The 16,181-nt window shown below is 33.8% G+C and overlaps 1 protein-coding gene across 1 annotated transcript; it reads right to left on the bottom strand.

The window, feature by feature from the left end:
* Positions 1-9,765: 9,765 nt before the first annotated feature.
* Positions 9,766-10,519, bottom strand: LOC131864134 (germin-like protein 8-2). The gene is made up of 3 exons (XM_059215150.1): positions 10,393-10,519; positions 10,114-10,298; positions 9,766-9,945 (listed from the first exon to the last, which is right to left on the bottom strand). The coding sequence occupies exons 1-3, from the start codon at positions 10,517-10,519 to the stop codon at positions 9,766-9,768; spliced, it is 492 nt and encodes a 163-aa protein (XP_059071133.1).
* Positions 10,520-16,181: the final 5,662 nt, after the last annotated feature.

Here is a 16,181-nt window from a genome sequence, read left to right as displayed (position 1 = left end):
AAGCATCAATTAACCCACTATAATCACATGGAAATCAAAATACCTAATTAACTATCAAAATTTTTGTCCTCATCATATGCATATATTAAAATCAAACTGCTCTACAGATGCACTCCACATTTGACATATTCTAATAACATCATCACGTGTTAATACTAATAACTTTAAAAACTTATACAGCCCTAGAATTCAATCATGGTCCAATAATGCCAATATCGAAGCCACCAAAGGGTGGGCCTCACAACTAGTAGTTTCGATTCTTGATCCGAATTTAGTCATAGCCGACTACTTAAATTCATGTAATTCAAATAATTTTTTTGATATTCGTAAATATCAGATAACTTAATAATTAAAGAAAGTTTAATCAGCAAACTAAAAAACTAAATTTTAATATATATTTTATTAATTTTTAAAGGATGAAACTACTCATTCTTATTTGACAATAGGCAAGACCGAATTTATATAGACTACCTCTCCATTCCTTTTGAAAAAAGGTAAAAACATGCATCTTATAAAAAGTTCTATTTTTCTCCAAGAAATCTCTCAAATTACCTTTTCTCTATGAGTTATTTTTCCCTAAAATTCGGTTGTTCAACTCTATCCAAATAAATTATGTACCTCACAACTATCTCATGTGAATCCTCTAAATCACCATTCCAATTCCGCAATTTTAGAATCTGCATTAGGCGACTGTGATAGTTATGAAACTACTTTTTTCTACCTCCAAAAGAGCCATCATCCTCTAGCTCCCTCGGTGGGAGGTCTTTAAATTTTGATTAATGCGAATCAATCAAACTAAATGGAGTTACTTAGAGACATCACAATCCAACTTTTTACAAATATCGTGAGAGTAGCGTGAAAAGATTAAGAGTAGCGTGTGAGATATTGAGAGAGAAAGAGAGAGCCAAGAGAGAGCAGGCCAAATAAAAGAAAGGTTCATAAAGAGAGTGGGGAATGAAAAAATACTGATGAGTCATTTAGATTCATCTCGAAACATTGCAACTGCCCTATAAAGCTAAAAAGTTGAATTTTGTTTAGAAATGCTTGCATATTTTTTTTTGTAGGATGCTATCATGATGTGCAAATGTCCGTGTGAAAAACTCGTATCTAGATAATATACGTTCAAAAATTTTGGGAGAAAAGAAAATATAGGACTAATGCAAAGGTGACATAAACCAATGTCCATGAGAAATGCGGCCTGAGCACCTTGGTAAAGAAGAAGGCTTATGTAAGTACTAAAATGAGCCTACAAAAATATTAAGCGAATGGACACCAAAGTACACACAAAACGTAGGTGAAGTTGCGAATGTATGCGATTTACGACATTACAGCCTAAAAATTTAATTATTCCTTAACATCAAATAATTCAATAATTAAAAATAAGTTTTAACAAAAAAACAATTTTCCCCCTTTTGATTTCAATAAAGCATACATATACAAATTATTATTAACAATAGACAAAACCTAGTTTCTATAGCATGCTTCACCATTTCTTTTAAAATAAATACAAGCAATGATGGATCTTATAGAAATTTCTCTTTTTCTCCTATGAATCTTTCAAATTACCTCTTACCTATAAGTATTTTTCCCTTAAAATCAAGTTGTTCAATGCTATCTATATCAATTATGCACCACACAAATATGTCATGCGAGGCCTCTAGATCAGCCTTGCGAATTCCAATTTTGTAATCTACATGATACAATTGTACAACAAGTGTGAAACTAGGCTTGTTTACCTCTAACAGAGCCCCAAATTTTTTTAGCTCCATTTGTGTGCCCCATAGGTTCTTGTTGTTGTGAATCAATCCAACCAATTGACTTGAACCCTAGAGAAAACATGGGAATTTTAACTATTAGTAACTATTAGCACGTTGTTTCCCATCCCAAAGCCATCTCCTTTATCCTCTCCTCTTGACACATGGCATGGTTGTCAATTTAAACCTCCTTGTGTGAAAGCTACCTTCTAATCGCATGGTTTCCAGGTCCACCTCTACGATATCTCCCATCTAATCCATATTGTCATTCATTAAATTCTACATGAATATGTACTCCTTTGTCAACCATGCACCTCTCATAGTCTAGGATATATCTACTCTACATCAAGATGTTCAAGATTATTCTCAAATCAATAACAATACTCTTTCATAGTGAAATTTAGTTGATAATGTTCCACCTTAATCCAAAGAATTTAGAAAGAAAATGTTGCAACACTTTATTTGTGGAAAAGTACGTAATAATTTGTGAAACCTAACAAATATCTGTCAACTATAACCTTAACATGTGCATCCATTGTGAGACACTCAAATAACATTAAGAGTTTAAAATCACATCAGATTTTTAGAAATATGTGTAACTTGTGATCACTAGATTTTGCCTAAACCCAGTATGCCATCCACTCAAATTGTTGATTGAGGAGCTCCCATAAAACTCTTATATAATTAGTAGTAATTTTACAACTTCATTGCTAAAAACTTTATCTTTGATCATTGAATTGAATGTGAATTAAGAATAGTTGAAATATAAATACATCTGAGAGAAACACATATTTAATTGGTTCTCCACCAGTTCAATTGAAATGATATATAAGACTCTATGATTTTTCTAGCAGACCATTCACATAGTAATGAGATATCTTGCAACGGTCAAGATAGAATGCAACACCACAATCTTGAAGAATGTAAAATCCTATCAAGTCTACCTCAATATAGGTGTTCAAATGAATGGATTTGGCATGATTGTTCTTTGTGAATTTGATACTAGAAAAAATTGGTATGCTCGTATTACCACCAACTTTTATAGGTATCTGTTATTGATTTCATAGAGTCCAATTGTTCAACCCACACATTCAAACATCTGCATGCCTCATGCTAGAAAATTTATCAATGAGATGACTAGTTGCACTCGAAATAATTGTATCACATTGAGATCCAAATAAATAAAGGTGGGTTCTACCAACTTCCCCTTAAAGTGTATTCATTAGAAATATATAAATTTCATGGGCTAATGATAGAAAAAGAAACAATCAACACTGGAGATGACGGTCAGAAGGGCCTCCCATTCATTGTTGTATCAAGGGTTCGTTGCCTTGTTGATATTCACATATCCCCCTACTATTACATACCAACATACACATGAGGCACAATGCATATGTAGTAATCAAAAAATGAGAATAGAACTGATTACATACAATGTGGATTCAAAATAATTAACTTTTCATTCCAAGTATACCAAATTTCTCTTGCTTGCATGCAATATCAATTGGAAATAATTGAATATTTCATTGCAAGTGTTACCAAAGAGCTCCTACTCTTCAATGCAAAACATGGTTGGTAATTTGTGTTGTAATCAGTTATACTCAACTGTTAAAATAAGAATTTGTTTTTTTCCAAAGATCTCCAATTAAATTCTAGCAATCTACTTCACATAAATTTTTTTGCATTCACAGATTCGATCATTTGAGCCAAATTCAAAAATAGATTAGAAATTATGATTTGTCTTTCTTTGTTAATCTATCACTGTACAACTACACATTTCTTTATTTACAAGTTTCAATTTGTGAAGGGTAAGGTTCACAGATTACATCTTCGTTGTGGTATTAGAATATGCCATTTCCAATCATGTGCAAATTGTTAAAGTTTCATTCTAACTACCAATCTCTATATCTAGGTTGCAAACACCACAATTTACAACATATCATTTACTTTTAACCATTGTTCATGTAACCGCTAAGCATGTCGGGGCTGCTATGTGCGATTAATAAAATTTTAGAAAATTGATATTAGACCAGACTTAAACCAAATCCTAAAAAAGTGAATTTGTTCTGTACGTATCAAATAAAAAGTACAGGCATAAAGCTTCATGGTGACATTAACTGCAATATATTTCTTCCCCAAACTATATTTTAAAAATAATATATAATTAACTCCCTTTTTTTTTTTTTTTTTTTTTCCTACTTTACATATCTTATTGAACGTGACATACCTGGTAGATCAACATTCGTTGCAATTCGCAGGTCCTCTAAAAATAGGACTCCAAAATCTTGTCACATTAGAAAGGTTGAAGTGGCTGTACTGAAATAATGCTTCTCATATCTACTTTCATCTGAATTTTCTCAGTTGGCTTTGCAAAAATTGAGCCAAGTCTTAGGAATTTGATAAGTCTAGCATGGGAGATGCTTGCATACTTGTGAGCTGCAAACAATTAGGAAAATGAATGTGTGAGCCTCATTTGCCAAAACTGGGAAATTATGGCTATACTCCTTTTATTTGATTATGTAAATTGGTAACAAAGATTCTCAAAATGAACAGATATTAATTCATGCATCAATGCCATTTAGATTCATTCTCATGATTTAGAAAAAATCTCAATCCCTCGCAACAAAAGGAAAAGGAACCTAAGTTCCTAGCTCTTCCTTAAAGATAACAACTAGGCCTTTTCTTATTCCTAATGTCATTGGCATTGGTTAATGTTATGATCTTGTTTCCTCCATTTTGATATTTAACTTAATTTACGGGATGGTATAATTCAACATGCCACGGAAACCAATATTTATTTAAGTACAAAATATTGCATATTACGTTGATATAAATGTGGTACTACTGAAGCCAACATTGATATGAAGGAATTTTTTTTTGGTTCTATCTTCATATTTCACTTCTCTTGAAATTGTGTACATTCTCTCATAAATACCAACAATGCTATCCTCGCACCCTTTTATGTTCCATACAATAATGTGATTCCTCTAAATCCACAAGACCAATAGTGCCACAAAGAGTATAATGATTCTTGTGGCTCATGTAACTATTTGGTGGTCCTTGAGGTGTTATTTACCTTCCGAATGGGCTTCGGGCAGTTCCCTCTGTGTATCGGTCTTGAAACACATGATGTTTTTGGTCTGCTTGTTTGGTTTCTTGCGAGTTGGGCTGTTTTGGAGTGCTGTTTTTTTCGGGTCCGTGGGATTCTCTGTGGAAGGTTCCCTTCTATTGAGGGGGAGATGGATGTAGTTGGAGTTGACTTGTCTCCTATTGAGGTGGAGTATGATGTTTTTGGTGTTTCCTGGAAGTGTCGTTGGGGTGTTGATGGGGCCCCTCTTCTTGGCTGTAAGGATGTTGATGCCGATCTTCTTGCTGACTCTTGTGTGTCTCCTATAGAGGTGGAGAGTTGGTTGTTGGGCAAGTTTCTCTCAGTATGGCATATTTTAAAGCATATGGTTTTTGGAGCCATGATAAAACCCACGGTGGTTGAGGGAGCTCAGAAAAACCCCATGTTTTTTGTTTCTTGTAGGGACAGGTTGGATGCTAGCAGTTTTCAAGGGCCAAGTTTGGCCAATGTTGGTTTTTGGTTAGCATTGGTCTTTGTGGCTTTATGTGGTCCTACGAATCTATTACAAGTTGAGGGAGCCTAGGAAAACGCTTCTAGTTGGCCGAGGGTGCCAGAAAAACCCTCGTTCTCTGTTTTTTGAGATGTTTTGTTTGTTGTTTTCGAGCTTATGGTTGTGCCATCCTGTTTTGTGATGTTCATATTTTGATTGGTGGATGCCCGTAAGTCTAGAAGGTTTCAGGTCCTTTTTAAAACCTGTTGTCCACTGTCAGGTAGTCTGGTCCATTTCTCAATGCAAACCCTCTGTTTGTAAAGGGGTTTGGGGCCCCTTCAAAACTTGTTTTATCCTAATAAAAAAATGCTGAAAAGGTGAGGTGCTTAGTCCATTATCATCTCAGAAGTTTTACAAGCCAAATGCTTAATGACCTTTCAAATACATTTTGGACCTTTTCTAGAACGCTCACAATTCACTAGCTTGCATTATAAGGAAGACTCGCTTAATCCACATGCTTGACTATTGCAACAATCATCTTCTACATGTCACCAATATGAGAATAGATGTTTCAATGAAATTATTTATTTGGACATGACCTGAACGGGTATATGTATAATTACAAGTGCGTGATTAAGTTGCATCTAGAGGAATTAAAACACATCTAACACACAATAACTAAAGTAATATCAATCTAAGATCTCTCCAGACTGTTCATCTTTTTGTCTTGTATGGGGCTCATCTAGTTGTAGAGAAAATTATTTACACATCCCCATCTTTTGTAGATCAAGTTCATATGTAGGCGAACCAGTCAAGCATGATGAAGATTTCGAATATTGGTCTTAATAATAGCAACTTTATATGTTTTCATTCATTATCCTTGTTTATCTTCATTTCCTCTACTATTATAAAGTGCTTGTCAAATCATATTGTTTGGAGTATGCGAAATATATTATGTAGCCAAGGATATGATATTATAATGTATGTTATTCAATGCATATGCCAACATGTGGTACACATACCTTAAATTAGTTATAATTGGTCATAAGCTATATTAGATAATTAGGAGGCCTAGATGAATTTAGTGGTTTACACCTCAGTTATATTGCTAGGAGTTCTAGATATAGGACACGATTGTCATTGCAAAGACATGTGTTGAATACGACATTGCATTTGGAGTCTCTTGGAGATATAGTATGTAGCGAATTCTTCCATAAGGAATATTATAAACTGTTATCGGACCTCAAGGCATTATTCTATTTTTGTATATCAATTAAGAAGGTCAACATGTGAAGCTCATATCTCTCTCGATTTGACAAAAGAAAATTATAATTCATAGAGGCTTTTAATCAAGAACTTGTCCAGTCTATTACAATATTGATTTTTAGCATATTTGAGGTAGCTATTGTGAACTTAGGGGTTCCACAAAATTCACTCTTAGTGTTGCAAAACAGTGATCGTTGTTTTTATTTATTCTAGGTGGTTAAACAAGGGCACATTGATCCACCAGAAGTCTAGATTTGAATTCATTTTGAGTAACTCATTACAATTTTAGGGGTTTTCATAAATTTTCTCCTCAGTCAGTTAGGACATGATTTTCTTATATTTTTATATTTTTCGAAAGGTTGTAAAAATTTATCACTAGTTTATATTTTTCGATTTGAGGGTGAAAAAATTATGAAATGATTGACTCAAATTTGTGTCAACAATATGGATAGAGCATGTTCTATTGAAATATATTTCCTTAAAACCCTATTTTTAATGGGGATTCCTGATTTTAGTGCAAGTGGAGATATATTAGAATGATGGAACCAATATAAAAGATCTTACGATGCAAATTATGGAACCGGTATGTGATCTAGATAGATCGTCAAGCTAAAACCAAAGGAATGATCACCTATGGATGACTCGGTGATAGGAAATGACATCATATTTGTAAAGACTTGCAACAATAGATTATTGACCTGAATTAGTTGTATTGTATTGACCTAAAACCTCTTCAATGACAAATTTGTGAGTCAAATAAATCTATTGGTTATCTAGAGTTCTATATCATTTAATGTAAATTGTCTCTTTTACATTTTTTAAATTTGGATATCTAAGGTCACATATGGCTCAACTCGATGCAACATGTCCGCTATTGTTTTGTCCTTTCCTTTGAAGATCTACCTCAATTCTAGAATTTGCAATCACTCTCTTTTATTTGGATGCATGTTATTAAGACCACTTACTCAAATAATGAACAATAACTCAAGTTCTTGCAAAACATAAAAAATATCGGAGATATTGCTCACCATTGGGTCATGCATTTTGTCTACATTTTCCAATATTTTGGATTTTCCCAACTTGAATCTTGTACATAAATAACCAAAGCCACATTATTCTATTTTGGTGTAGCATTAACCACAATGACCTTGAGAGAGAACCCTAGGTTTAGTGAATGTCATGAATTATTTGTGCTAGTGAACCACCACTATTTGCAGGACTCATATGATTGACGTGCGAATCTTTCATAGAGAGACGAGAAACCCGGTGAATAAATAGATTCCTCGTGGAACATGATCAAGTAATTACTTATACCTCATTGACTCCCTATTTGCGTAGGCAAGGGATCACATATGTGGCATTAGACATGCTAAAGAAAAGATCATAAGCACAATCTATCAGAGCAATGTGTCATCTTACAATAGCCTTATTTGTTATCTATGTGAACAATGTAGAATGGGCTTGATAATTAATATATTGATCGATACAGTTGGAGATGGATGCAAGCGCAATGAAACTTCTCATATTACTAGATTATTTGAGGTATAGACATCCAAGGCATGACGGAAGAGGCTTTTAAGCTTCACAATGAACTGATCGCTAGAGGGGCTATATATGAAGCTTTATTCATTTGAACCCCTAAAAATACATAGGAAAAATAGAAGATTATAAAATTGACATATCTCACCGATAATGTATCAGTTATATCTATTATCTTATTCTTCATTACAGTGTAATTGACAACTTCTCAATATGACGACACTTTTATCTTCCTCATATCAATTAGCAAATGGCTTCAATATGAAAATATCCTCCGCCTTCACATATTTCTCAAACTTACACCTGCATATCCATGGATCCAAGGAGCTCCTTTATGCACCTCTTAGGCTTGCAACAATAATATTTTTCCCGCATGAAACATACATGGCCTACGGCAACAATATTTTCCTATCCTATTGTGCTTATTCACATATGCAGATTTGCATTTGCTTTGATAGGAAACCTATGGTTAAATTATTGGTTATCATATTTGATGATCTATAGAAATGCTTATACAAGGAGGAAATGGTTTGAGGAATTTTTTTTGTAACCGAACTGATAGTTTATGATTGAACAAGGTAATATATTGCTAAATTTTTCAACTAATCATATTTTTAATATTACATACAAAGTTTTTAAAATCAACATGAGCATTATCCTTTTTCCCTTTAGTATTTAGATCTTCATACATAACATCCACATTGACATATTTATTATAACGTAGGAATGAATTAGGGGAGATTTAGAAAAGCTTATTTTGGGAAGCCATAAATTAATTACCCTCATAATTAACACCATGTAAATGAATTGTGTTATTATCAATAATCTATCTTCACTGTCTTAGATTTTCCATGTCATTCCAACTTATTAGAAATGTTTAATACAAGAGGCCCCTCAATCATAACCCTTATGTAGGTAGATTGATGTAAGAATAGGTGTAATATGTGTCAAGGTTATCATATTATCCCCGATAAAATATTGCGATATTGGATGCAATGGATATTCTAGTTCTATGGATTTTCTTGGAATTTAGACATAATGAAACCGTATTGCATTCCATCGAAGGTATACTATATTTATTAGAGCAATCATTCTTATCTTGAGGAGAGTCCCTAACCTTCTGGAATGACTTCTTTGATGGGGAGTCTTGAAGCATTGGATGATTGTGAGGGTGATTTGAAGAACAACTACTAATTATATTTCCCAATAACTATTTCCTACTTCCAAACCATTCACCTTTTATGTCAGAGCTAAAATGAGGTTAAGACTATGTTAAAGAACACCCTTGACAGATTGGCATGCAAGAATTATAGTGTTACTCATTCTATCCAAGTCAAGCACTTTGTTTGTTGTTGTTCCTGCAATATTTATGTTAAAGAATATATTGTTAACATGTTGCAAATGAATGTATACCTAATACAAGGATGCTCTTGTATAAAATATTCATAAATGCCTTCAGATGCTTCAAATTAATCCTTCATCTTTGGAATATGCGGAGGATATAGTCATGTTCAAAACAGATGCTATGAATAGCAGAAGAGGACGGCAATAACTCTAGAAAGATTGTTTTATTGAACGGCAAGGAAAAAGAATTTGGGAAAGACTTGGTCCCCTCTTGATTGTTTTGTTTGATAGAACACAGCAAATTCTTATGCGAATTTCTTCTGAATGTAATCCACAACTTCCTGTGTGATGCGGAAGGCCTTGGCCAATACGGAATCTGGGAGAGGAGGATCCGCTGCAAACAGAGAGTTGGCGATTGTCTGAACTCCCGGAAGCTGGCTGCTCAATGCAGATATGGCCACCGCATTTTCATGCCCCACATTCTGCTGGAAATGCACAAGTGCCTTTGGAAACACAAACACATCTCCCTTCTCCAACGTTTTGCTGAAAAACTTGTTGTTGGTGTCAATGAAACCCACAAGAAGCTGGCCTTCCAGTAAAACAAGAACTTCGGTGGCTCTTGGGTGTGTGTGAGGAGGATTTATTCCACCCACTGCGTAGTCGATGCGGACCAACGATATTCCCAACGTATTGAGGCCTGGTATCTGTTTAACGTTCGCCATCGTTACGTTGGAGCCCACATCATTGTCGGTGTTCCCTGCCTGCCCAAGTCCCCGGAAGAAGAAGTCGTCTGCTGAAACTTGCATTGGGTCTTTGCAAACGAACCCGTTCACCAAAACTGTTTAAAGCAAAATCAAATCAATCTATTACTAACTCGACTCGTCTAATAAGCAAATCATTACCATTGTTTATGTATAAAGTTTTTTACTCACCTTTGCTTTCCTCATCTGCAACGCAGAAATCTTGCAAGGGATCGGAATCCCCTGCCATGACCCTGTCGCTGTAACAACATATCAACAGAAAAAGTCCCAGTGTGAAGTAAATCATTCGGTTAGCCATTATAATAGAAACGCAGATAGTACAAGAGCTCAGAAGGATATGAATGTGTGTTACAAGCCCATTACAAGCTTTATATAGCCCAAACCTTATGACTAATTCATCTTCACTCCGTATATTAAATCACCAATCCTTGTAATATTATAATAATATACTTCCAGAGTTGTTGCTCTTTTCGATACGTCAGAGTAAGTCTTGCTGCAGCATATGGCTATCTCACCTGCTACCGCAGATGTATTCTCACCATTCTTTCATTATCGTTGAAATTTTCTATCTTCTGCTGCATATGCTTATCTGAAGATCAGCTTACCTCCTGCCTTAGACGTATTCTTCCTCATATTCTCGCCACCGCCATTAATTTAGTAATGTGGAAACGATTAGACTTTATTGGAGCGATGGCCTTCTTCAAAGGAACTAATATATACATTTTTCTCAGCCGTCTCAGAATTGGTAAAAGAGGAAATTTTCTTGGATGTTGACACAAACACCGTCCATGCATGCTTTATATTGCGTCTTTCTTGAAAACCTTTTTACGCTCGGGTAGGATAATCTCAGTTTTATTATAAAAATATACGTGTTATATTCGTGAGCCTTTAAAACAAAGAATAGTTCTAAATTATCATTAATATTTTTGGTTTATAATATTAAGGATTCATGTTAATTATAGAGTTTGGTTGCGAGAATTTAAATAAATAAATAAGAGAATGGGTTGTTTTGTGATTGAAAGGATGAACTTGGTGTACAAGGCAAATTCATCGTGGCATGTGCATGTATATGTTACATACTCAACGTCATAGGACTCATGCTAGACGAGGTGAGAAAAGGAATAAGACGAGTGGGCGTTATGACACTCATTTCGCACAACGTAAAACAAGAATGATAAGGTGATCGAGATTTGGAACCCTTACGCAACATGTCTCAAGGGAGGAACTCCTGAAGGCAACATTCCCTCTAATTCCTAATTGGTAGTGAACCGGTCGGGCCTCTATGGCGTGACCTAACACCTATAGCTAAGTAAACCCTAACTAAGCTAAATTATATATAAATTTAACAAATTTTAACTAATTACCAATGATATATAAAGAGATTAAATGCGGCAAACGAATAAATGATAATTTTCTATTAAATATTTTTAATAAGTAAATATACTGTTTGTTTTAACTAAATATTAGCCACAACGATAGTTTATTCTTCTGAAGAGTCCAACTCAACTAAATTAAAACGAAATAAAGAGTGAATTTTCTCAATCCTAAGCTGATATTTTACTTTCTTTTAAAACCAAATTTTTGAAATAAAAGTATACTACACTTTGATTTCAGATTTAATTTAATTAATTACCATTCACTATCAATTAGATAAATTAAATTATTTCACTTGACTAATTAATTTGAGAGGCCACATCACATTTAAACGATTCCAAGACATGTTAAATCCTAAAACCTAGCACACCAACTCCACCTAAGGTTTTTCATTTCCTAAAGTTATATTAAATTAAATTCTCTTAAAAGAATTAATTATCATGCTAAACCCGCTTAATGGGGCCTTAACCGATATGGTAACACTAGAAACCCAAACTCAAGTTTGCTGTGTGTGTGTGTTTACAAAGGTAAATATACTTTGTATAAAATATATATTTTTAAATAGGTGAACATACACATCTAATTACAAATAACTATTTTTAATTTTAAACCAAAGTTTAAGTAGAGTAAGTTTTTTTATTTTGTAGGATAACAAAGAGAACAATATTTGCGTGATAAACATCCCCTTCACTTTATTAACTAAAAATATTAAGAAAAGTGCATGAAAATTTCACACTCTTAAAGCTAATTTAATCCACTATTACTAATAACTTTAATTTGTTCATTAAGTATCAATAACTTTTAAACGTATGAAATGCAAATTATCACAAGCGCTAAGTTATTTCTTAAACAAACTCAGCCCTTAAACAATATGTATATTTTTTAGAAAAGTAAAATATAATCGCTTCTAAACACAACAACATCATCATTTATCAACTTGATATACACAACATTACAAGGGACCCATTTGATAAAATTTTTAACAACTTACTCCAACCCATTTAAAAAATGTAATAAAAATTCTAACCCAAACGTGAGAATGAATATTTTCATTCCAATGTCAAGGTAGCACCCCATTTGATTCCACAAAAAATCTTACAAAACACAATTTTTAAACAAGCCAATGGAGAGCTCACCTTCCAACATTTGGGCTTTCTCACAACCAACCCCCAAGCTAAGAGGCCCATGAGAAACTTGATTTCCCAATATAAATACTCCACGCAGATGTAAAATCCATTAAGGGAGTCCAACACCATATAATTCACATCCCTTCTAAATTATATCGAACCATTTTTCCACAGATTTTCCAAAAGAATCAAGGATACTCATACCCAAGAAATCTCCTTCTCAACGAGAAAAAATCGTTCCCTTGGAGGTTCCACATATCCCTCACCCTACACATGAGTTTCTCTGATCAACTTGGGAGAGCCTAAACCCTCACACACGTGTCATATACATAAGAAAAGACATAGAAAGATGAAATTTAAAAATCAAATCAAAAGCCTCCACTAACATATTTACAACAAAATGGAATATAGCATTCTAAAGATTGAATCATATCAAAATATTTCCTTAATAGATGAGGAGGGTTTGATAGAAATTTCTCAAAGACTCTTTTGAGTCCTTCCACAAAGCCTCCCAAAAAATCCCAAAAAGAAAGATGCAAAAAATAAAATAATAAGCCATACAAAGACTCTTAGAATGGTATATACAATATGTGTCATATGACCTCCCCTCCCCTGGTCAGGAGGTACCACATTGATCTCATTCACCTCCTCTAACCCCTTCTCACCAAAACCTAAGGGTATGTGGATATCACAAATGCTCCTACGCGTGAGAGCATTGGGATGAGAGGAATAATATTGTATACTCTTCCCCAATAGGATCCTTTGGATCCACTCATATGTGTGAGGCATGCGGAAGCACCATTCATAAAATTGTTGGAGTGGATTTGAAAGTGGTAATTTACTTACTGTCACCCGCAAGTTAGACTTTCGACACCTTTTTTCTAAGAGACTTGGACAAGATCAAATGATGGCAAAATCCCATGGACTAATTCCCAAAAAGGTACCCAACTCATAAGTGTTTCTTTATGGGCCTAAATACACTCAAAAATAGATGAAACCGACACTTTAAAATCATTCAAAAAAATGCTCAACATAACACCTATTTTTTCTATAAGGATGCCACTGGGCGCAGATACTAACTTACTCATATATAAAAACAAAACAAAAATATATTTAAAAAAAAAAATACATCACATTACAACAATTGCTAAAATCAAAGACCTTAGTCCCTATCATTAACTAAGGTCAAGGCTTCACTAAGAATTTAAAATGAATAGGATTTTCTTAGGAAACTCCAATTTCTATTAGCTATGAAAATTTCCTACACACTCAAAGAAAATAAATAAATTTCCAATATAGGTTGAAATAAAATGCACACATAATCATACATTTGATAAAAAAATAATTCTTCACGACCAACATAGTCCAATACAACATCGTACTATAACTTGATTATATTTTAATGTTTATTAACGAAATCTGACATTGATTTGTAATATAAAAAGTGTAGATAAAATTTGTTTTTGATTGGATAAGGTGGGAAGAGGGTCCCACAACCAAAGTTAGAATACTAGAATAAAGAAGTTCAATAACAAACAAGTTACTGCGCCGACACAACCGCAAAACTACCAAAATAACAAACCACGAAAAAATATTTAGACTTCATATTATGGAGGCTCATAAGAGCATTTGACTCTTTCATGACCAATTTTTGTCTTTAATTATAGCTCTCTCAAGCAGTACCCTCGTTGCTTCTTTTCACCTTCCATATTTAGTTTGATTTCTTTTTTCTTTTTGCCTTTTTTGTTCCATCCTTGACTTATGCCTATTGCGATAGTCAGTCAAAAAGATCGAGAAGTCATAGAAAAAATCCATTAGGTCCTTAATGATAGTAAGAAAATGAAAAAAATGAGTCCCCAAATTGAGAAACTCTATCGCCTAATAAATTTATTTTCTCTTTCAGTCTACCTTGTTTTACCTCCATCTCCTAAGTGTTTCAGTATGGGTCTGTGTACACTTATAAATAGATGAAACAAACACTTGAAAGTCATTCAAAAACCTACTTAGTGTGAAATCTATCTTTCCATAAGGATGCCGCTGGACGCAAATGCTAACTTACTCAAATATCAAAATAAAATAAAACTATATTTAAAACACAAAATACATCACATTACAACAATTACTAAAATCAGAGACCTTAGTCCCTATCATTAACTAAGGTCAAGGCTTCACTAGGAATTGAAAATGACTAGGATTCTCTTAGGGAACTCCAATTTATATTAGCTATGAAAATTTCCTACACGCTCAAATAAAAAAAAAAATTATTTCCAATATAAATTGAAATAAGATACACACATAATCATACATTTGATAACAATTTAATTAAAGATATGAGATTTCCACAATTCATTTGATAAAAATAAACTCGTAAACAATTTAATTCTTCACTACCAACATAGTCCAATGCAACATCATACTATGACCTGACTATATTTTAATGTTTTTTAACCACATCTAACATTGATTTGTAATATTAAAAGTGTACACAAAATTTGTTTTTGATTAGATAAGGTGGGAAGAGGGTCCCATGCCCAAAGTTAGAATATTAAAACAGAGAAGCTCAATAACAAACAAGTTATTGCACCAACACAACCCCAACACTACCAAAATAACAAACCACGAAAAACTATGTAGACTTCATATTATGGAGGCTCATAAGAGCATCAAACTCTTTCATGACCAATTTTAGTCTTGAATTCTAGTTCTCTCAAGTAGCACCCTCTTTGCCTCTTTTCACCTTCCATATTTGGTTCAATTTCTTTTTTCTTTGTGCCTTTTTTGTTCCATCCTAGACTTATGCCTATTGCGATACTCAGCCAAATAGGTCGAGAAGTCATAGAATAAATCCATTAGGTCCTTAATGATAGCAAGAAAATGGAAAATTGAGTCCCCAAATTGAGAATCTCTATTGCCCAATAAATTTGTTTTCTCTTTCAGTCTACCTTGTTTTACCTCCATCTCATAGTCATCGTTATCCTCCTCTTCACCATGCTTAACACTCTTGTTTCTTTGTGAAGTTTAAATAAGCGGGGTGGGATCTGGTGCTATGGAAGCCAAGCTGGTTTCCAAGTCCTCCTCCTCCACGATGATAAGATACTATGATTTGGAGACGTCTTTAAGGGATAGGTCCAAAGTGAAATATTTTGTAGGTAGGTCAAATACTTGACCTTTTCTTTCCTCAACTGAGTACAATATCACTTTCAAAGTGTTAGTTATCATATATGTGTCATCGTTTTAGTTTCAAATTTCTTTGTCTTGGATATTAATTACCACAATTAATGTCGATCTCCTCTTCTTACTCTCCTTCATTACCCTTTCATTTTTTAGATTTGCCTTTTCTATTTTTTCGATTTTTAACGTGTTTTTCATTTTTATCTTTACTTCTTTCCTCAGTTTCAAATTGGTATCCCAAGAGAGATTGTAATTCTACATGCAGTCTACTGTTAACATTATCTTCTT

Source organism: Cryptomeria japonica, unplaced genomic scaffold (genome assembly GCF_030272615.1).
Source record: "Cryptomeria japonica unplaced genomic scaffold, Sugi_1.0 HiC_scaffold_77, whole genome shotgun sequence".
NCBI lineage: Eukaryota > Viridiplantae > Streptophyta > Pinopsida > Cupressales > Cupressaceae > Cryptomeria > Cryptomeria japonica.
This window is presented reverse-complemented; position numbering and strand designations above follow the sequence as displayed.